A 23,444-nucleotide genomic window follows, 5' to 3' on the forward strand; every position below is an offset into this window, starting at 1 on the left:
AAATTATCAGACATAAATTACCCTACATGGAAAATCACCGTTCTTACAGCCCTTGAGGCCAATTACCTTCTCAAATACGTCGATGGAAGCACAGAACCGCCGCCGGCAGTCATCACCGCCACGGACAAATCAGAAAAAACCAATCCGGCCCATGCCGCCTGGAAAGCCGTGGATGGCCAGATCCGATCATGTTTGATTGCGGTCATCTCTCCCACGGTTCAGAAACACGTCCGATCCTACACAACTGCTTCAGCCCTGTGGACGGCCCTCGCAACACGCTATGCATCAATTTCCCACTCTCATATTTTTCAATTGCGTGATCGTCTCCACACAATTACCAAAGGCACGAAAACTATGGCGGAGTATTTAGACGAGGTCTCCACCATCATCACAGCCCTCGACACCGTGAACGAAATCATTCCCGAAAAAGATCTCGTCATGTGCGTCGTTCGGGGGCTCCCATCAGCTTACTCCTCCATTAAACAGGCGGTTCGCATCAGTCCAACGCCCGTTGACCTGGCTACTCTCTCCTCGTGGCTAAAAAGTGAAGAAATCAACGTGGATCTGGAGAGCAAACTTCTTCTCCGAGAAGCCGCTGTTATGGAGCCGGCCACCGCCCTCACCGCAAGCCAGAACTATCGCGGGGGGCGTGGTGGCGGCCGGCAGGGGAGCCGCGGCGGCTACGGCAGAAACAGCGGAGGCCGCGGGCGCGGCGGTCGGCAGGGCAGTCGTCCGCCGTACGACGGTCAGCAGCACGGCAGCAACAACAGCCTGCACTCCTTCGGCAGCGGCGGGCAGTCATCTTCCAGCGGCGGGCAGGGCACTTACGAGCGGGATCGTCCAACTTGTCAAATCTGTCAGAAAACAGGACACACCGCTGCTCATTGCTGGTTTCGGTATGAGGAGAGCCGAAATAGTGATAACCGTGCCAATTATGCATCTCAAGCCGGCCCTTCCTCTGAATGGCTGTTGGATACTGGGGCCAACATGCACGTTACTTCTGATCTATCCAAGCTTAACGCTCCAAATCCATATCATGGCTCCAATGGTATTACTGTTGGCAACGGTGAGTCCCTTAATATTTCTCACACTGGCACGGGTACCATTAAAACCCCCACCGCTATCTTTCACCTAGGTAACCTTACCCACGTCCCTTCTATTAAATCCAATCTCCTTTCAGTTCACCAATTCACAAAAGACAATAATTGCTCACTCTTGTTCACCTCTAATGATTTTCAGATCCTAGACAATACTACCAAGAGGGTGATTTTTCAGGGCCCCTGTGAGCATGGTCTGTACGTTCTTCCTGGCACAAGTTCGTCTGCCCACCCAGTTTCAGAAAGCGTTCCTGTGGCTCCGGTGGCTCTTTCGGCTGATGGCCACAGTCTGTTGTGGCACAGTCGTCTGGGTCACCCGTCTACTCAAATAATAAATTCTTTAATGTCTCAATTAGGTTTTTCTTCCATTCATGTAAACAATTGTGACTCCTGTTCAATTGCTAAATCTCATAAATTACCTTTTACTTTATCTGAGAAGCGTACAACTGCACCTTTTCAACTTATTCATTCTGACCTATGGGGTCCTACTGCTGTTCCTTCATTTGCTGGTTTTCGCTATTATATTTGTTTTGTGGATGATTTTACAAAATACACTTGGTTGTACCCACTAAAACACAAATCACAGGCATACACCACCTTTGTCACTTTTGAAAAAATGGTCAAAACACAATTCAATTCTCATGTTAAACTTTTTCGAAGTGACAATGGAAAGGAATATGTCAATAACATCTTTGGCCAGTTTCTGCAATCCCTGGGAATTATACATCAAACCTCCTGTCCATACACTCCCGAACAGAATGGGGTGGCTGAGCGTAAGCATCGCCATCTCATTGAAACGGTGGTTACTCTTCTACATCAATCTCATCTCCCTGTCTCCTTTTGGGTAGAAGCTCTAGCCACCGCAAACTACCTCATTAACAGAATGCCCAGTCACACTCTCTCCAACAAATCACCCTATCAACTCCTTTACCAAGAACTTCCCAATTATACCAACCTCCGCGTCTTTGGGTGTCTTGCCTACCCTTGGCTACGCCTTCATATTACTCACAAATTACAACCCCGATCCCGTCCTTGTATTTTTTTGGGCTATCATCCTACCTCCAAGGGTTATCGCTGTCTTGACCCACAAACTCATAAAGTCTACATATCTCGTCATGTCAAATTTGTCGAAAATGAGTTTCCCTACGAGTCTATTTCCTCCTCCACAAATACATCATTCATTGGCGTCCTTCCCCTTTTTCCAACATACTCACAGGGTCCCTCACCACCTTCCCCCACACCTCCACCCACTACCCAACCACCCCTCATCACCCCTTCGACCGTCACCCACAATACACCCGCAACCACCACCCACACTCACAACCAACCCGAACCACCCCATACCCACAACATCTCCAGCCCGATCCGTTTTGGGTCCTTCCCGGCCACCCCCGAATCACCACCGCCCGTGCCACCCCCCAATACTCATCCCATGTTAACCCGTGGCAAAGCCGGTATCTTTAAACCCAAAACCTTTCAGGCTACCATACTACCAAATACACCCCTTCCCGATAGTGAACCAACAACCTACTCTGTTGCCTCAAAAAATGCTTATTGGCGTCATGCTATGGATGACGAGTTTAAGGCTTTGACTGATCAGAAAACTTGGGTTCTTGTACCTAAGCCCCATGGGCGGCACCCAGTGGGCTGTAAATGGGTGTACAAAATTAAACACAATGCGGATGGCAGTATTTCCAGGTACAAGGCTCGTTTGGTTGCTAAAGGCTACAATCAGGAGTATGGGCTTGATTACTCCGAGACATTCAGTCCTGTTATTCGGCAGGAAACCATTCGCCTGGTACTGTCACTCGCCGTGCGCAACAATTGGCTCATCAATCAGTTGGATGTTTCCAATGCTTTTCTTCATGGCATGCTTGATGAAACTATCTACATGACGCAACCACCGGGCTATGTTGATCCCCGCTTCCCTCAACATGTTTGCAAACTCCAGAAGTCTCTGTATGGGCTCAAGAAAGCCCCCCGTGCTTGGTACACACGTCTGAAAACGTTCCTCCAGGGACTCGGCTTCACGTGTTGCGTACACGACACGAGTCTGTTTACTCGACATTCAGCACACGGTACAGTCATTCTTCTTGTCTATGTAGATGATATCATTATTACAGGCTCTACTGCAGCTCTCATTCAGGATGTCACTCGAGCTATGCATACTACCTTCAAAATGAAGGACCTTGGCCCGTTACATTATTTTCTGGGAATGGAGGTTTCTCGGACAGGCAGCGGCTTGTTTCTTCATCAGTCAAAATATGCTCGAGATCTGTTGCAGAAAGCTGGACTGGAAAAATGCACCAGTCAACCAACACCGATGGCAGTCTCTTCGTCTACGAATGGAGCCGACACCCCCTTTGCCGATATCACCCACTTCCGCAGCCTCATTGGGGCTCTACAGTATCTGGCCATTACCCGTCCTGACATCCAGTTTGCTGTCAACCGAGTTGCTCAGCGCATGCATCAACCAAGTGAACATGATTACCATTGTCTAAAACGCATTCTCAGGTACATTTTTGGCACTCTTGGTCGTGGTTTACTCATTCGACCCGGGGACTTGGAGCTTCGGGGTTTCTCAGATTCAGATTGGGCGAATGATAAAAATGACAGAAAATCTACATCGGGGTTTCTCGTTTTTTTGGGGCCGAACCTGATCTCCTGGTGTACAAAAAAACAACCCAAGGTCTCTCGGTCCTCGACTGAAGCTGAATACCGCGCCCTTGCTCTTCTTGCTGCTGAGACCATGTGGGTCACATATATTCTTCGCGAACTCCGCGCCACTCACACTGTTCCTGCTCTCTATTGTGACAACAAATCAACCATCTGTGTGGCCAAGAATTCCGTCCTACACACCAGAATGAAGCATGTTGATACCGATTGTCTCTTTGTTCGCGATGAAGTTCAGGCCGGCACCATGACTGTGCAGTATGTACCCACTGAAGAACAACCGGCTGATATTCTCACCAAGCCTCTCCCGAGCCGACAGCACGATTACCTCAGTTCCAAGCTTCCGTTCGCTTCCGCTCAGCTCAGCTTGAGGGGGGATAATAACAGATAGTATTAAATAAATAGTATTCAATAATATTAGTATTTACTGTGTTTAAATTCTAGTCCTATTAGGATTAGTACTCCTTAATCCTAGTCCTATTAGGATTAGTACTCCTTTCTATATCTCCTATATATATCTCCCATGTATTCCCTTATTAGGTTAACACTTCAATACAATCAATATTCCTTCAACGAGGATGAAGTGGATCATAATTCATGGTCTAAAGCCTGAATATTGAAGTTTCAATGCTGCTGTACAAGGATGGCAAAAGCAGCCATCACTCATAGAATTTGAGAATTTGCTAGCAGGTCAGGAAGCCTTGACTAAGCAAATGAGCGGAGGAGTCTCTCTTAAAAACGAGGAGAAAGCACTCTACGTCAACAAAAGCAGAAGGAAATCCAAACAGTACACGCCGGTGGATAAAAAAGAACTGATGATAAGTCAAAAAGTCATCAAGGAGAAGGAAGCTCTCGTCCAGGGGGAAGTTCGAAAAACAATTGGAGAAATTTGCTACATAAACTAGGACAAAAAGAGTAAAATATATTATTTTTTGAAAATTATGTTAAAATCAGTCATAAATAGAGACAAATAAAATAATGAATATTGAGCTCGTGCTTGCACGAGCTCATTGTATCTAGTTTATTATAGGAAAAATTACGTGGGATTACAAACATTCCTAAGTATTTACCTAATAAGGGTATATTTTAATTTATTTATTCTCAGTAATTATAGTTTCATTTTTTTTGTTATAATTAATGAGACCCATCACCTCTTTGTATATCCAACTGTAAAAGACCTTTTTATACTTTTGTGTATAAATTTATACAAAATTAATTTTTTCTCTCCTATCCCCATTCCATATCTTTCTTCTAAAATCACTCCTCCGCTCCTATTTTGAATTTCGAATTTGGGAAAATTTCACGTTCTCCCTCCTGTCTTACTTCAATTTTCGCATGTAACTGCCAAAATCAACCCATAATCCATTTATTAAATTTTTCCTTCATCAATAATTATATATGTATTATGCTTCTTAGTTTTTCAAAATGAGAATGGAGGATTCATCTCCATCTATGAGGACTACTAGATGTATGGCAGTGCATGTCAGTATTGTTGATAATCTATCTTCGTTTTCAATTGGGTTTACTTAGAATTTTGGGCAATGTAGAGTCTATGACAAAACATAAACAAGTTCTAGTTGAACAATCTGTTAAATTGAGATTCAGGAAAAAAAATGACTCAATGACAATTCAAAAAGTCATTAACAACGCGAAATATAGCGGCATTAAGATTGTTGAAGGTGGAAGTAAGAGAAAAACCATAAATAGAAATTCAGAGGAGATTGGATCTGCCTTGTCAGAACTAGAAAGAACTAGACAAATCTGAAGAACATCAGGAACATCAGGTAGTGTAATTTATATACAAATTACTAAAGTTATGTATATAATGGGTTGTATATTAAGGTAATATATACAAAGTATTATGGGAAAATTAATGTTATTTGTATATTCTATTAATTTTATACCAATTACTAAAGTTATGTACATAGTGGGTTGTATATTAAGGTAATATATACGAAGTCTCATGAGACAGTAGTTATTTGTATATAAATATTTAGTTTTGTATAAAAGAAAATTGTTAAAATCATTGTATGATACATATACATATTATAGTATATTATACAAATTCGTCGATATATACAAAAATTATGAACATAATAAAATATTGTATATATAAACATTACACTCTCAAATATACAAATAGATTTCAAGCTTACAACATATACAATTGACAAATGAATATTATACTATCATTTTAATCATTAATTTTAAAAAAACACAAAATTACATATGCACATATACAAATATAATTCATATACCAAATTATCGTACACTATACAAATTCCTAAATATATACAAAAAAATTTAAACATAATAAAATATTGTATACAAACAGTCTACACAAAAAAAATTTAAAACAAGTACAACACTCTCTTTTAAAAAAAACAACAAACGCGACTGTCATATATACAATTTTCACATTATGATGATCACATATACAGTTAATAACACTTAATAAATTACACACGAATATTGTATAAAAATCTATATACAATTTTTCAAATATATACAATATAATCAATTTATATATATATAGGATCATTAACATTTGAGTGTTTCATACGACTTATTTAAAAAAAAATTTGAAAATATTTGAATTTGAATGATTACCTTAAATCATAGGATTATGTAAATGTTTGTTACCATATGTAGCGCTACTGTTACCATTTAATGAAAAAATAAAATATTGAATACATTAAAAACAAAAAAAATATTTTATACAAATTAAAAGATACATAACAAATTAAACTATATCGATAAAATGTAATAATGTAAAATATAAAGAAATTCATATAATGTTATTTCATAAATTATATTAGACATATATAAGATTTTCTCATTATTGTATAAACATACAATAAAAACTAGAAAATAACTTTATAGATTTGGATAAGTTCCCTTCCACCCCTAATAGTCTTAATTCATATGTCTATTGACAAGGAGACAATCATGTCAAATAGCAATTTAAAATGAAAAAATGTTATAGCAAAACCATGAAATTCACAATGAGGATTATTCTTTTGTTTTTTTAATTAGATAATTCGAGTTTAAATCTTAAAATATATATATAAAAAATTAAAAATCCATAAAAATACTTCTCTCTTAACTTAGTCATATAATAATGAGAATTTAGTTAGTCATATAATAATGAATAGATTATTCAATATTTCATTTTCAATATAAATATAAGAAAAAAAAGATCAAGACAACATGAAATTTCAATATTCTCATAGGAAAAATGATAGAAATTTCATCTTTAAGTTCTTTTATTAGCATTATTTCATATTAGTTTTACAAATTATTGAAATTCTCCATTTTCACGCATCAGATTAATGTATTAGCACATCAAATTAATGTATCTCGCGCATCAAATTACTGTATCATGTATAAAATGTAATATATCTTATTTAACGATTAATGTATCTCGTATATCGGATTAATGTATCAACGCTTATATTATTGTATCAGTTTGAGAAATTTCTATAATTATAAACTTACAAGGAACAAATGAAAATTTTACCTTAAAAGTATGTGATTTCTGTCCTTTGTCCTTTTATAAATACCTTCAAGTTCATTATCATCCATGTCATTTGGTCGTCACAAAATAGTACTCCCTACAACATCAAGATTAATATCAATACCAAGAAACAAAACATATGCTAATAAAAACACATGCATTTTATTCAAATAATACATAGGAGATATCATTTGCCTAGCTTAATTAGCTCTTAATTAAGAGTTAGAATATTGGGTACAATTAATTATTTAGTTTGTTCTTATATAATATAGAGAAAATGTATAGATTGCCCCTTGAATTTATATCAAAAAATCAGTTACATAATCAAACAATAACGGTGATCTATTGCACTCTTATACTATTTACAAGTGAATTTTTTTACCCTCTAAATCTGACGTGACAAAATAAAATAAAATAAAAATAAAAATAAATCATGCGCGCCAGATAATTATTTAAGTAAAAGAAAGTTCTAAAAAATCAGAATTCTCCTTATACCCCACCCCCACATCCTTCTTCATCATACCCCACCCCCCACATCTCTTCTTCTTCATATCCCACCCTTCACATTTTCTTCAAACCCAAACAAGATTAAATGAATCAGTAACAAGAAGCAATGTAGTAACAAGTTACTTCAAAAACACCATTTTTTTTTACCCGTAAATCTCCCAGCAAGAAAAATACTACTAGTAACTTAAAATATGTGGATTTTGATTTGTGTTTGTTCATGTCATCGAAAGGTAAACTTTAAGTTTGGGGGTTCTCAGTCATGGAACTATGGTGAGACTTTTTAGAAAAATAGATGAATGATCGATTGAAAAGGGGAAGAAAATTATTTTCTTGTTATTCTTATCTTCTAAGAAACCTCCATGAAGAACATAAAAGAAAAAGTAAAAATGATGTCCATATCTGAAAAAAGATTTGCTATTGAATATCGATTTTCATGGTCAATCAATGGAAGAAACTAAAAGAGTCTTCTCGAGGTTCATTTTGGAACGAAAGAAATTCTTTCACCATAAGAATTAACTTCGGATTTCGAAGAATTTTCTTAACGGCCATTGTACAAAGCTTCTTCTTTGCAATTTTGAAATGAAGACGATATAATTATTAGGAAATTTTACTAATTAATTAGAAACTAATTAATGTAAAATATAGCTAACAAAAGAATTGATAAAGAAAAAAATAAAAAAGATATAAAACAATTATAATTTCTGACATGACGTTGATGTATCATTGATGTGGCAGCGAGTGTAATACACCACATAATGTGAGAGTGATGTTATATTTTGTAAGATGATATTAAATACACTTTTAAATAATAAAAATATGTAATAGATCGTTATAATAGTTTAAACATTTAACTGACTTTTCCGTATAAATTTAAAAGGAAATTCATGTCTTTTCCCTGTAATGTATGCATTCTATTTAGTTAACTCGCTGGTAGGTAGATACGTGGAGCTCAATAATGCAAATTGGCCAAAAGTTCAAAATGAATCAAAAATAAATTTTGGATATTGTACGTACACATACCAAATTGACACATAAATGGATGAAAGGGGAGGACAATAATGTTGGTCAATTCACTACTAAAAATAGGAATTTTCCACATACGTCTTATCGAAAATTGACTCATCGTTAGGAAATTTTTTGATAAAAATCTGTTTAATAAGTCCTATTTATGAAACTATCGAGAAAGAAAAGAAGGGGTTTAAGAAAGAGAAATGATCGACGGTAAAAGCAATGAAAGCAAGTACTATATATTTTGTGTTTATTATAATGTTTTTGTATTTTAATTAATATTACACAAAAAAAATACTACTGTGATGCTTAAAAATTTATATGAAATCAAAGTACAAACATTTCTACTAATAATTAATTTTAGATCCTTATAAGTAGTTGTGGTGGTGATTTGGATCTTGAACATTAATTAATGTTGAAAGATATATCATCAAACAAAGTCATTATCTCATCATCATTCATACTCAACAACTTGGAAAATGAAGGACTCTTTGGAATGCCAAATGAACCATTAATATATATTGTTCTGCACTGATGTATTCATTGAGGGGATATTCGTCGAACATCAACAAATATACCCTTGGACGAATATCAAAGTCAATAGTAAACAAGTATTGTTGGACAAAAATAAATATTCATTTTTCTATGTTTAGATGAGTTATACTTCCTCCTGGGTTTGCGTATCGGTTAGTTTCATTTGGCTTATTGAGTATCGGTTTGTAGATATGATAAACCGTTATAGAACCATTAAGACATTGACTTATTGGTTATTGGTTTATCAATTTTTTTTATCATTATCGGTTCGGTTATCAATTTAGCCGTTATGATTTGACACAAAAAAATATTAAAAAATCACTTAGAAAAAGGCGACAAACCGGATAAACCATGCACATGAGGTTACAAGTTACATCTTACTACAAAACAAACACTTTTACATTATAGAGTAACCAAGTATTCAAGACAACAGAAAATAAGAGTAGGAAACCAAACTCTAAGTCAAGGACTTCATATACAAAATTGTATAAATATAACTATCTAATTTACTATCAGATTATTGGTTAACCCATTAAGATAAAATCTCAAACTGATAAGAACGAATAATCGGATAACCAAAAAAATCAAAACTGTTACCAGAACTGCTAAACCAATAACACAGTACCGATAAACCAATAAGTTTTTTCAGTTCAGGTTATTGGTTTAGATTCGATTTTGAACAGTCCTACTCCCTTCTTCCATTTTATATGTCATCGCTTTCTATAAATAGATGGTCCATAATAGTTGTCATTTCATAAAATCAATGCATAAATTATCATATTGTTCCTTTTTACTGTTTTGAGTTATTAGTCGTGAAAATATACAGTTGACCAATTTAAAAAAGCTAAATAAATGATTCATGTTCATTGGTTAAATTAATTAATCAAATAAATTAATTTATATTCTTGATTGAAAACTTAGGTTCCAAAAAAAGAAGAAGATAAAATTACATTATTTTTTTTAATACAAATACAAATATAAAACGAGAAGGAGAGAGTACTAAATATAAGGAGAATTTAACATTTATTATCTGCTGGTTCTTAATATGTTTCAAGTAAAAAATCAAATATTATTAAATAATATGAGTATAATTTATAATATTTTATTGGAAGTTTCTTTTTAATATTTAAAATGACAAAGTTACCTTTTCAATGCAATTTTTAATTCCAAAAAGGGAAATATCGTTTTTAATTGTATGCTTCTAGACTCTAGTTGCTTCTATTTTTTCTTTATAATATAATAAAAATAAAATCACATCCACTCATGTATATCATTTTAAATTTTCCTGCTATAATTGTCCCACTCGCGTACTCAAACAGATAAATTCAATAATTTTCCTTTGCCCCTCGTTGATAATGATTTAAAGCCACATATATTGATAGTACTTAGTTTTAAAACGATTTAAAACCACATAATGTTCATTACTTACTTCCTCTGACACTTTTCATTTTTAAAAAATCAAATAATTTAAGTTTAATCAAAAATTTATATGTAAAATTTTTAATTTTTGAAATAAAAGTACTCATAAACTATCTAGAAAGTAATATGAGTCACAATAATTGATAATTCAAAATATTTAAAAGATATATGAAAAAATTTACGATTAAAGATAAACTTATTTAAATATCAAAATTTGAAAATATCAAACTTTTTGTGATTCATTGGGACGGTGGGAGTAGATTTTTCAAAGTGTATAATATAAGAAGTTAGAGTAATATTTTTTTGCTCAGAAAAATGGAGACAATTCAAATGATAGTAACAATATGTTGTTGTGCTGTTATGGAAAGTACTGAATTGGGTTTGGTTCAATCCAAAGAAGTTGGAGAATTTGTTGAGGAAACAAGGACTAAAAGGGAATTCATACAGAATATTATATGGGGACATGAAAGATGTTACTAGAATGATTAAGGAAGCTAATTCAAAGCCTATGAATATGTCTGATCATGATTTAGCACCAAGAATGCTGCCTTTCTTTCTTCAAACCATCAACAAATATGGTATGTTTTCAACTAATTCACTTGTTAAAATAGATTTAAATTTTTACTATATTTTCTATTGTGTGATAGTGCTTATAACTTAAGTTTATCAATTTTGAATTTGATATGACATGAATTCATAAGTTATTGACTAATTAGTAAAGTTGATGTAATGTGATTAGAGTTGTGGAAATAGCCTCTTGTAAAAATGCAGTATAAGGTTGTTTATAGTATACCTTGATGACATTGCACCAAGAATGGTGTCATTCTTTGTTGAAATTAGGAGTGTCAAATAGGCGGGTTGGGTTGAAATTGAAAATATTAAAATGGGTTCAGATAGAAGTCGGGTTGGGTCTTGACCTGCCCAAGTTTATTTTGGGCTCAAATGGGCTTAAAAATGGATTGGATCTTGACCCGTCCAATTTGACCCGATTAATATCACTAATTGAACATATTAATATTTAACTTTTATAATCATAATTTGAATTTTAGCTCGAATTTTTTTTTTTAAAAAAAACAAATGGATAGATAAATTCTAAAATAATATCTTAAATATAGAAACATATCTTAATAAAAAATTATAAAACGAGTTAAAATTGGAATTTGAATTGGGCTCAATTGAGGATTCTCTTCAAATGAGTTATGTTTGAATGGGTTGAGATTGAAACTAATTCAAATTATGTTGAGCTCAATCCTTAAAATTCTGAGCGGGTTGGGCGAATTATCTATATTTGGGTTCACTTTTGAAACACCTAGTTGAAATCATCAAGAAATTGTTGGGTTTTAGCAAGTGTGAATGGGAAAAGAAAAGAGAGAATATCAAAAGTGAGGGAATTACTTTGGAGGAAAAATGAAAAGTCATTTGCAAAGTGCAAATGAAAAGTCATTTCTTTGGATTTGGATTTGGATTTGGCAAATGATGTGATTGATTGATAAATTTTTTGGACAAAATTTATTTAATCAATTTTTGTTAAATCAAATAAATCCTGTTAATATTATCTCTTATAAATTTGCGGGTAACGGTAACATTCCGAAAAGTCGTTACTTTTCCGAAAAGTCGTTACTTTCCAAAAAGTAGTTATTTTCCTAACAGACACAATTTTTCGAAAAGTTGTTATTTTTTCCAAAAGACACAACTTTCTGGATAAAATGGGTCTGAACAGATTTCACTGAGCAGACATGTTTCTCGCTGAAAATGGCTATAAAAGGAAGTCAATTTTTGATTTTTTACTCACTGAAAATTTTTCTTTCTCTGCATTTATTTTTCTCTCAAATAAAATCAAAGTGTCGATCGACTGAGTCTGTGTGACTTGTTGCTGTTCTTAAGTTCGTTGAAGTTAAAGAAGTTTGAGGTACCGCTATTTCTTTAACAGGTTTAATCCGTTTTATCTTGGGAGAAATTAATCCATAACCTTGGGTACAGTGAGGGGATTAAATTTCTTAAGGACACACAGTAGTTTCTGTGAACTCGGATTAATTCTTGTATTCTATATTATTTTCTGCTTCATCTTATTTCTGTTTCTGTTTCTGTTTATTAACTTTATAAATACAAGTTATTGTAAGAATAACAGAAATATGTTATCTTTTCACCAAAAGAATTTTTTTTTTTACACAACCAATACATGTATTCTACTAGTTTTTCATATAAGTAGTAGAATAAATTCAGTAATTTGTTATCCATTCACAAATCTCTCATTCATTTCCACAAATGGAGATAGGATTTGAAGTTTATGTTTTTGGAACTTGAAATTGAACCCATATAGTTCTCTTTAGTTACGAGGTTCGCAGTTAAATATTTGTACATATTTAATGAACTTCCTAATACAAATAAGCAGTTTAGCTCTTGGTGTATGTAGTTTGTCTCAACTTTCTTCGAATTCGATGAAATTGTAATGAGCCTGTTCTCCTGAACTGTTTTTTTTTAATCTGAAGATCACTCTGTTCATTTTGTTCTCTTCGGTTGTATAAATGTTTCATATTGAATTTTGTACTAGTTGTAGTTAATCATGAGACATATATATGCTTGCTTTGCAGGGAAAAAATGTTTTACATGGATGGGTCCAAGACCACAAGTATTGATCATGGACCCTGAGCTTATAAAGGAAGTACTCTCGAAAACTTATTTGTATCAAAAGCCTCGTGGAAATCCATTAGGCACCTTATTTGTACAAGGATTAGTAAGCTATGAGAAAGACAAATGGGCCAAACATAGGAAAATCATCAATCCTGCGTTCCATCTAGAGAAGTTAAAGGTCTGTCATTCAACTTTGTGATTGGTCAACCAGAAACTATAATGTTGAACAATTCTTACTCTGTCGATGGATAAAATGTCTGCTCTTGCTTCTATCTCCTTTGATTTACCTTATCGTAATAATCTAAAATTTAATGTCATATGACTATTTCGAGTAATATCTTCTACCTGATTTGAAGTAGACGAGCATAGTAGTGGTTCTATAGGGACGGATATCGCCTGGATCATGATACAATTGTTCTAGATTGTTCTTCCACCAATTGATAATATGCTCGCTCTTGCTTATCTGGCTAATGTTCTGGTTAGAGATCTCTTTCCGCTTTGACTTTGCTTCTTTATGTTTCCAATTTGATCTTGTATGTATTCCACATATGACTATATTGAGTGAATTCTGCTACCTAGCTTGAGTTAGACAATTGGAGAATCATTTTATGGTTCAAAAAAGTCGAATCTTGTCTGGATCATTATCTGTCAGGACTATATTTGCGTAAGTTCCTTGGCTTGTACAGGACATTTAGTTCATGTTGCTCTTTATGCATTCAGAGAGGACAAATGGATCTTTTTACTCCCGACCTTGCTTCACCTTATTTGTTATATGAACATGTATCTTTCTTTTGATTTAACCTGCAACTTGTACTAGATGGTGATGGCAATTCCTAAATCTGTTCCAGTGTAAGTGTCATTGACATTAATCCTCGTTCACCATTTTGTCGAACAGCATATGCTTCCAGCTTTTTACTTGTGCTGTAGTGAGATGCTGAGCAAATGGGAAGACATTGTTCCAGTTGAAGGCTCTCATGAGATAGATGTATGGCCTCATCTGCAGCAGTTGACTAGTGATGTGATCTCTCGGACAGCTTTTGGCAGTAGTTATGAAGAAGGTAGAAAGATATTTGAACTTCAAAACGAACAAGCTCAGCATTTTATCGAAGCTATACGCTCAGTTTATATCCCAGGAGGGAGGTAACTTAAATTCTCCTAAGAATTCGGAAAATGTAGTTGGGAGTTTTCTATTACAAACTACATTAATTGATTTAGTTCTAATCATTGTGAATGCATTTTTGGTAAAGATTTTTGCCAACAAAGAGGAACAGAAGAATGAAGGAAATAAAGAAGGATGTTTGGTCCTTACCTAGAGGTATTATTGATAAAAGATTGAAAGCAATGGAAGCTGGGTACGCCGATAATGAGGATCTATTAGGCATATTGCTGGAATCAAATTTTAAGGAAATTGAACAGCAGGACGGAAACAAGGACTTTGGAATGAGCATCGATGAAATCATTGAAGAATGCAAGTTGTTCTATTTTGCTGGCGCAGAAACTACATCAGTGTGGCTCCTATGGACACTGGTGCTGTTAAGCAGGTATCAAGATTGGCAGGCACGGGCCAGAGGAGAAGTCTTGCAAGTATTTGGGAGCCGGAAACCAGATTTTGATGGATTAAATCATCTGAAAGTTGTAAGTATTCTAGTTTTTTTGGTTCAATTTCTGTGTCATGCTTGATATAAGTGATAGAGGCGGGAGCATGTATGTTACAGGTAACGATGATCTTGTACGAGTCATTAAGGCTATATTCCCCTGTAACAACACTTACCCGACTAGCTATTGAAGAGATTACGCTAGGAGAAGTATCTCTACCAGCTGGTGTGCTAGTTTCGTTGCCAATGGTCATATTGCAACATGATAAAGAGATATGGGGTGAAGATGCAAACAAGTTCGATCCGGAGAGATTTAGAGAAGGAATATCAAGTGCAACAAAGGGTCAAGTTACATATTTTCCATTTGCTTGGGGTCCAAGAATATGCATTGGACAAAATTTTGCCATGTTAGAAGCAAAGATGGCTTTGTCTATGATCCTACAAACCTTCTCTTTTGAATTGTCTCCATCTTACACACATGCTCCTCAACCCTCAGTAACTGTTCAGCCTCAGTATGGTGCTCCTCTTATTTTCCACAAACTATAATTTGTTCACGTTCCGATCAAGGATGGAGTTACAATTTTAGATACATGAAACAATTTCTCTATCGCATAAAGATAACGGTTAGTTTGTGTATTCCCACCCTTCCCTAACCTGGGGTATGTTTGTTGTTGTGCTCTTGTTCAAATTTTGTATTTGTATTAGGAAATCCATTAAATATATAAATAAAATGCAGATCAATAACTAAAATGAGATATGGATTGTAATGACAAATTCATATTTCATAAATTTTGAATTCTGAATCGTAAATATCTTAATAACTAAAATGAGCTATGAATTTAATGACAAGTACATCACCATAAACTTTAAATTCTGAATCGAAAATTAGGATTTGAAAACTACTCTTTTATGCATCATTCAAATAAAACAAGGAACCTATATAACGAATATGTCTAAATTGAAGAATAGCAAACAAACATTGTTTTCATTGAAAACTATTTTTTTTATGCATTTGGACACTCTTTAACCAAAAAAAAAAAAGGTTTTAAAAAAATCTCAAAATTATTTTTCAACTTTTTTTTTAAAAAAATAAAACCAACTTAACTCGTTTTTTTTAAAAAAAAAAAAAACCAGTAAAATCTCAATTTTTAAAAATAAGAATAGTATTATATTTAATCAAAATTTATTAGTTGGCTGATATTTGAATGAGCAAAATTGACATGCTCCAATATATGAAAGGAACAGAAATGGCCGATTAAGAAGCAATGGTTTCTGCTCTGTAGTGTGAAGAACAAAAAAATGAAAAATACTAGCATTCTCTGTCGATTCACTCGTTCAATTCAGAGAAATATGCTCTGCTCAGTTGCTGGACTTGTCCATAATACCCGTCATGCCTTCTCCACTTTACGAGAGGATCCAGAATTGGACGAAATGATGGAGTTTTTGGACAGTCTCAAGAACTTCGAGAAGGCAGGGGTTCCCAAAGGCGCAGGAACAGATTCCGAAGATGGTTTTGATTTAGGAAGAATGAGACGATTGATGGAACTTCTGGGTAATCCCCAATCTAGGTTTAAGGTCAGATTTCATTTCTCCATTGTACTATATTCACTTATTCAGTTCAGTTGTAGTCTCTGTTAAGTTTCCGGCTAATTCTGCATCACATTGTTGTAGTTCACTCCTTGGTTTTAAAGTGAAATTATTGTAGACTGTTCATATTGCTGGAACAAAAGGAAAAGGATCAACAGCTGCATTTCTCTCAAGTATACTGCGGGCAGAAGGTTATTCTGTTGGTTGCTATACTAGGTATTGTCAAAGATGTTTTATCAGTAACGTTGTTAAGCTGTGTTGCTCGAACTCTTCAAAAATGTAGACGGGTACGTGTTGGATCCTCCAAAAGTATGCATTTTTGGAGGATCTGACAGGGGTGCGACAACAATTTTGGAGAGTTCGAGCAACTTAAGTTGTTAAGTACTTATTTATAGCTGGGCTCTTTGGTACAATCGATGTAGTTTGTATGACTAGTTGATTTGCTGCATATGAGCAGTCCACATATACAGACTATCAGGGAACGCATAACCTTGGGAAAATGGGGTGAGCCAGTTTCAGCCAAGGTATTGAATCATCATTTCAATACAAGGAGGGAGGTTATTGAGAGGGCAGTGAAACTTGAGAATGGATATCTCAGTCATTTTGAGGTTCTTTTCCTTTCTTTTAGCTAGCAATACATAACTTATTGAAAGATGGTTTGCGATAATCATCACTCATCAGTGATAACTCTTGATGCTTTCCTCCCCTGGAATTATCTTTAACAATTTCAGTTTCTGGCTTTGATTTCTATACTTCCAAGAATGTGCTTTCTCCAAAGTACTCTTAAGTTTTCATTTTTGGTCTGCTTCTGTATATGGTCTTGTCTAATTTGTTTCTTCTTTTTCTTAAAATGTCAGGTTTTTACTGCTGTTGCATTCAGCCTATTTGCTGAAGAAAATACTGAAATTGCAGTTGTGGAGGTTTAACACATTAACTTGACTCTTTTCTCTACAATAGCTATACTCTTTTTTCCCCAGTTCATTTGTTCTTTCCACCTCAGTTGGTGTTTAAACATAATCTTTTAGACTATATTAGGTGTTTGGTCTTCCTTCTTCTTTTTCTTTTCCTTTTCCTCCAAAATCAAGATTTTCTTTCCACTCGTGCTCACATTAACATCATTTTGTATTTTCTTCCTACCATATAGGCTGGATTGGGTGGAGCACGAGATGCCACTAATGTTATTTCGGGTTCTGATCTTGCTATATCAATCATAACCACTGTTGGCGAGGAACATCTGGATGCACTTGGGGGCTCTTTGGAAAGTATAGCGGTGGCAAAATCAGGAATAGTTAAAAATGGGCGTCCAGTTAGGTGGTCTTTCCTTCACCTATCCGTTGGATATATTCGAAGATGAATATTTCTTCTTGAAATTGTGTTTTGATCTGATGTTTTCTGTTTAGGGTTTTCTAGACATGTGTGATTTCACACAGTGGGCAAACAGCTCATGCCCTACATTGGTTGTATCTATTTTTTTTTACTAGTCTGCTAGTTCTAACCTCAAACTTTGATGAGATAGTAAAGATGATTAACGTCTTAATGTTGTCTGTGTAGCATGTTATGTTAAAAATTATTATTAATAATTTTATTTTCTATTAGATTGACTTGCTTCAAATGATTCAATATTTCAGCTAGTTATAGGAGGTCCATTCGTTCCATCTATTGAGTGCATTCTTCGTAGGAAAGCATCTTCTATGTCTTCACCAGTGGTATCAGCATCTGATCCTGGAAATCGAAGTGCTTTGAGAGGCTTCTGTGAAGTGAGTGGCATACCACGCCAATTATGTGATATAGTGCTCCAGATTGAGAAGGACTATGATCTGGTATAAACTAATCTTCAGTTATGGTTCATAAATGACACATTGGACTTTTTGAAACTTGTTCAATTTCTGGTAACATAACAAGCTATTAATTGCTTTTTCATAAATAGTGCAGTCTATTGAACTTCTAGGTGTTAAGTTACGCATGCTTGGAGCTCACCAACTTCAGAACGCTGTAACTGCTACATGTGCAGCATTATGCCTTAATAAGCAAGGTAAGGACTCAAATTTTTCTTTGTTCTTACTTCAAAAATAGTTCTTGCAAGCTAATAAATCTTCGACTATGATGGGAATTCAAATCGTATAACCTTGTTTTCTTGTCATTAGAAACATTAACGGATTTGGGTTAGGTGCTCAGTTAATATATGCTATGGATTGGCTTTCTAATGTCACTTCCTGAAACCTGTATCTGTGTGCCTACTCACAAGGAAAAGTAGATACAGCTTTGTTGCCAGTTTAGTTACGATGTTTCTCTAACAGTACGGATTAGCCAATGAATTATGGGGATTATATAGCCTTGTATTATTCTTTTTGATAGGTATTCAACCTTGTAGTTGATATGCGCTACAGATTTGACATACTTTTACAGGGTTCAGGACACTAAAATTGCATGAATCATTGGGCAGTTTGCTCTGTGAAATGGAACCCTCATCTCAAATCTTTTCCCCTTTTATATTGTTGATTTGAAGGATTTATCTTGGCAAATCTCGTGTGTTCTGTTACATTAATGGCAGTCAGGTCAAGCTTTACCTTCAATCCCATAACATGCTAGAGTTAGAGTTATTCCAGGGGCATTAGCTACTAACACATGCTTGACCCCATTAATTTGGTATTTCTTTTTTTCAGTTGTGGGTTAATTTCTAATTGGGATGATTTCTCCTGATTGACACTAGTAGTTTTGGATAAGGATAGACGTGGAGTTAATCTTAAAGCTTCTTAAGAAGCAGATTGTAATGTCTTCTGATAATGGATATAAGTTATTTTAACTACAAAGTTTACATTGACAATGTGAGGTACTTGATTGAATTATTTTGATACATTGCTTGTATAATATGATCAGCCATCAACTTTCTTTCTTAACTTCAGTCTTGTAATGTGTCTAAATACCAGGATGGAGTTTGTCCAGTGGGGCTATTCGTGCTGGTCTGGAGAGTGCATTTTTGCAAGGCAGAACCCAAATATTGTCTTCAGAAGAAGCTAATTTACTTGGAGTATCTGGAGCAACTGTACTACTTGATGGAGGTTGAATCTTGATGTTCTTATTGTTAGTGCATGTGTCTATGTATGTGTTACATAGCCATGGATAATACAGTGTTTTACATCTGTTTTCAAGAGTTGTAATTGTCAGTCTTTTTGTAAGTGGATAGTATGATAACAATAAACATTTTCAGCACATACGAAGGAATCTGCCAGGGCTTTGGCAAACACGTTGCAGATGACATTTCCAAAGGCAAAAATGGTTCTTGTGGTTGCTATGGCGAATGACAAGGATCATCTAGGTTTTGCAAGCGAGTTACTTTCAGGTTTGACCAAACTTTTTTAGTTGATGAGTTCTTAGATCATTTACACATTTAATTTTTCAATTATTGCTAAGCTGTAACCTAAAGATTGTGGAATAGTTTTGTTGTCAATTTGACCCCCTTTGCGTGTTTGCTTCTGTTACTTTGCAATTAAATACTTGTCCTAAAACTTTTACTCTTTGGAGGATCAATGAAAACTTGAAACTATAGAGAAGTACACTAGAGAGCAATGTCTTAGGACAATAGAAGTAAGACATGATACACTGCAAGTTTAACCCTATAAGAAGAATGAAGGTGGAGCATGATAAGACAGAATTGTGATGCCCAATAAATACAATATGGACATCTGGACTTCATCTTTAAGTAGAATGGCATGATAGATGAATGCAAAAAATAGAGTTTAAAAATAATGACTCAAAAAGAGGAGTCTTACGAGAATGTTATGTGATAAACAGATACTTGAAACTATTACGAGACAAGGATGTCATATGGCTATGAATGGTTGGGTCTCCAAACCTAATGTATCCACAAGATATATGTTTATGGAATGCAGATGTTAAAAGTTAGATTTGCCTTCATTCAAGATGAGTCAAGACTGAAGAAGATTAGAAATGATAGCATCCGATAGAGGGTTCAAATGAATCACTTAGAGGATTTTAAGAGTAGGTTGCCTGAGATGGTTTTGTTATGTGCCACATAGACCTCATATGCACCAATTTTCAGTGTGACGATATGATAATTGGAGGTGCTAAAAAGGGATGGGGTAAATTAAATTTTGGATGTATGAAATGAATGAGTCCTGCGACAGCAAGAATGTTTACAATGAATTAAACCTAAATATACGTAAAATGAATGTCATTAAAATGTGGATACTAAAGATGATTGTGTGGTCATAAAGACTGAACAGTAATTAGAAATGATGATGTATGATAAAGGGTTCAAGTGGCAGACACAAGAATATATGAGAGAAGTTTGTCTGAGATGATTTTGTTATGTCCTACATAAACTTCAGTACAATAGGTAAAACCATCCAAGCAAGACTACTCCAGATGATTTTGTATGTGTTACGTAGACTTATAACTCCATATTGAGACAGAGAGTACTAAAAGTAGCAAACTTTTCCAAATATGTAACGCTGTTCACTCTCTTCTGGCCATTTACATGTTTTTAGTTATTAATACAAACAAGGTGAGTTCTAAATGAAATGTGAATCATCAGCTTTCTAACATTAGTGTTTGTCTCTAACATTATACTTGCATTTCACATGTTTTTTGATATTTGATTGTTGTATTATAAATGACTCCACTAAGACAATCATTCTTTTGGAAGTTGGGGATTTGGATGCTGTATTTTCTACAGAAGTTGACATCGCTGGTGCTAAATCAAGAATGGCTTCAGCATCTTTATTGAAATGTGCTTGGGTCAATGCTTTGAGAGAGACGAATATGAAGGTTCTTGACCTCAAAGTTGCAGAAAGTGAGGATCAATCACTTCAAGCTGCAGGGATAGTGAAATCTCAAGGCATTTTACTTGCGGAGGGATCACTATTGGCTTGTATAAGGGCTGGTGTTAAGATCCTCAATGAAAGAACTGGAGAACAACCTGGAATTGTAGTAGTCACTGGTTCTTTGCATCTTGTTTCCGCTGTTTTAGGGTACTTGCACAGCTGACTCCTATTTGGTAAGAGAACTTCCATTTTGGTTACTACTTAGAAAACATGTGATACAGAATTACTTATTAAGGGGAATGAAATTATCAACTAATTGTCAAATGTCAAATGATCTAGGGTCGAGATTATATGCATTTTCTGCGTCAATTCTACTCTATTAAGGTCTTTTTATTGTTGAATCACTTGTAAACAGAATGATCATTTCTCCATCTAACATGCACGCGCATATCTTCAGGACTTATGATTACTATAGCAATGCTTGTTCTTTCTATACACAATACTAAAAGATGTATTTTTTTTATTGAAGAATTTCCCAGTTTACATGCTTGCTACTATAAAATGGCATTATCTTGGTATATTGTCAGCTCGTTCTACAGACGGACTATATGTTTAAGGTCTTACCAGAGCCCTTTGATGAGTTGAGTTCTAAACTGAACTTAGGAGGTTCAGAGTCCTGAAATTGTTCGTGCAAAAGTTGAATAGCTGAACTGTGGATGACTGGATTATTCCTTGGCTCTCAATTTGGTCCTATGAATGAACAATTTTTTACGATAATGACACATGGTTTTTGAATATGCATCTCCTTGCAGCCCAGTTGTTGACGCCAATTTAACTTTATTACATGGATCTCTCTGGCTTTTGGAGCAGGAAGAAAAGCATACTTCTCTTCTCACACTCTTATAAGGTATTAGGGAACTTTATGCAATTGAGGATCAGTGGAACAGGTTTGCCGTACTGTTTTAGGGGACATGCATTTACCTTGTGACAAAATCGGAGCTAACCTGCAGAAGTCTAAAGCTAACGTCAACTTAGCCCTACCTAATTTCCATTGCTAATATGCTCTCAGTTCAAATTCATCAGCTACATTAGCATGCATTTCTAGCAACTATTTGCTACGGCTATTTCTACTAGTATCAAACAAAGTTATTTAGTGCAAACGCTTTAAGTTGAAGAAAAGTTTGTTGTGTATTAGCATATGGAGTAGCCTTGCTTGGATGGTTGTTACCTGTTTTACTTTAATGTTTGTTTTTATTGTATTATTGTGTTGTTAAATTCATTTTTATGTGATGACGAAAAGTTCATTATAATTGATTCGGTGTGAGACTTCGTTGTTTATTTGTTTTTTCTTATCATTTTATCTTTTAAAAGAAAATTGTTTAATAATTTCATTTTATCGTTTATTCTAATTTATTATAAATTTTTTATCTTGTATCCTACTTTTTTTCTTTATGATATCCCTAACGTGTGACATTATCTAACAACGAGAAATAATAAAATTTATTCAAATATATCGTATTAATCAAAACAATACCATGTAAATAAAATATGATATGACATCTAGGTAACAACCATCTAAACAAGCTGTTAGGCAATTGCAGTACAAGTTAAAAGGAAAGAGAGTACGGTTAAAACAGTTTTTTTTAAAAAAAAATTATAATTACAGTTAAAAGGATGTCATATCGGCGGATTAAATTGAAATTGAATAAATAAAATGAGCTGAATTATAATTGAGTTGGTGATGATCCGTGCAAATTTACTTTGGATTAAAATCAATATTTGGGAGCTTTATTTTTTAAATCAACCTTTGGTTATATAATCTGCACTAATTATCAATTTCAACTTCAAATCATAGTCTCAAACAAACATTTCAGAAAATAGGATTTGCAATTCTAAATTTGTTTTTTTGAAATATAAAAATTAATGTTTAAAAAAAACTCATAAATTTGAATTATGAAAAAAAAAACTCATAATCAACGTGAAGAGATAGTATGTACCATGTGGAAGGATTTTTATCAATAGTTAGTTACTATTATTGTTAATTTATTGAACTAGTTAGTCTTTTGTAAAATTATGTGTATTTGAAAATTTG

At 34.5% G+C, this 23,444-nt stretch overlaps 1 protein-coding gene and 1 pseudogene across 4 annotated transcripts; both read left to right on the plus strand.

Moving 5' to 3' along the window:
• The first annotated feature begins 11,070 nt into the window (after positions 1-11,070).
• LOC107022640 lies at positions 11,071-15,617 on the plus strand (annotated as a pseudogene).
• A 556-nt stretch (positions 15,618-16,173) lies between these two features.
• LOC107023886 (dihydrofolate synthetase) lies at positions 16,174-22,676 on the plus strand. 4 transcript variants are annotated; one of them, XM_015224725.2, is made up of 11 exons: positions 16,174-16,556; positions 16,687-16,784; positions 17,026-17,176; positions 17,426-17,488; positions 17,713-17,874; positions 18,197-18,388; positions 18,501-18,600; positions 19,496-19,627; positions 19,777-19,908; positions 21,235-21,585; positions 21,892-22,676. In XM_015224725.2, the coding sequence occupies exons 1-10, from the start codon at positions 16,281-16,283 to the stop codon at positions 21,573-21,575; spliced, it is 1,647 nt and encodes a 548-aa protein (XP_015080211.1). In that variant the 5' UTR covers positions 16,174-16,280; the 3' UTR covers positions 21,576-21,585; positions 21,892-22,676. The 4 variants fall into 4 exon arrangements, with proteins under 4 accessions (XP_015080211.1, XP_015080209.1, XP_015080210.1 ...); XM_015224723.2 differs by having other exon boundaries at positions 16,175-16,556; positions 21,882-22,676; XM_015224724.2 differs by having other exon boundaries at positions 16,175-16,556; positions 21,940-22,676.
• Positions 22,677-23,444: the final 768 nt, after the last annotated feature.

Source organism: Solanum pennellii, chromosome 6 (genome assembly GCF_001406875.1).
Source record: "Solanum pennellii chromosome 6, SPENNV200".
In the NCBI taxonomy this organism is placed as follows: Eukaryota; Viridiplantae; Streptophyta; class Magnoliopsida; order Solanales; family Solanaceae; genus Solanum; species Solanum pennellii.

What these genes read in the sequence shown, in the direction of transcription:
- LOC107023886 (XM_015224725.2), top strand. Translation starts at nt 16,281, where the DNA reads ATGAAAAATACTAGCATTCTCTGTCGATTCACTCGTTCAATTCAGAGA. An exon ending in GATATCTCAGTCATTTTGAG is followed by an intron (nt 17,177 to 17,425) that starts GTTCTTTTCCTT and finishes TTAAAATGTCAG; the next exon opens with GTTTTTACTGCTGTTGCATT. An exon ending in TGCAAGCGAGTTACTTTCAG is followed by an intron (nt 19,909 to 21,234) that starts GTTTGACCAAAC and finishes TTCTTTTGGAAG; the next exon opens with TTGGGGATTTGGATGCTGTA.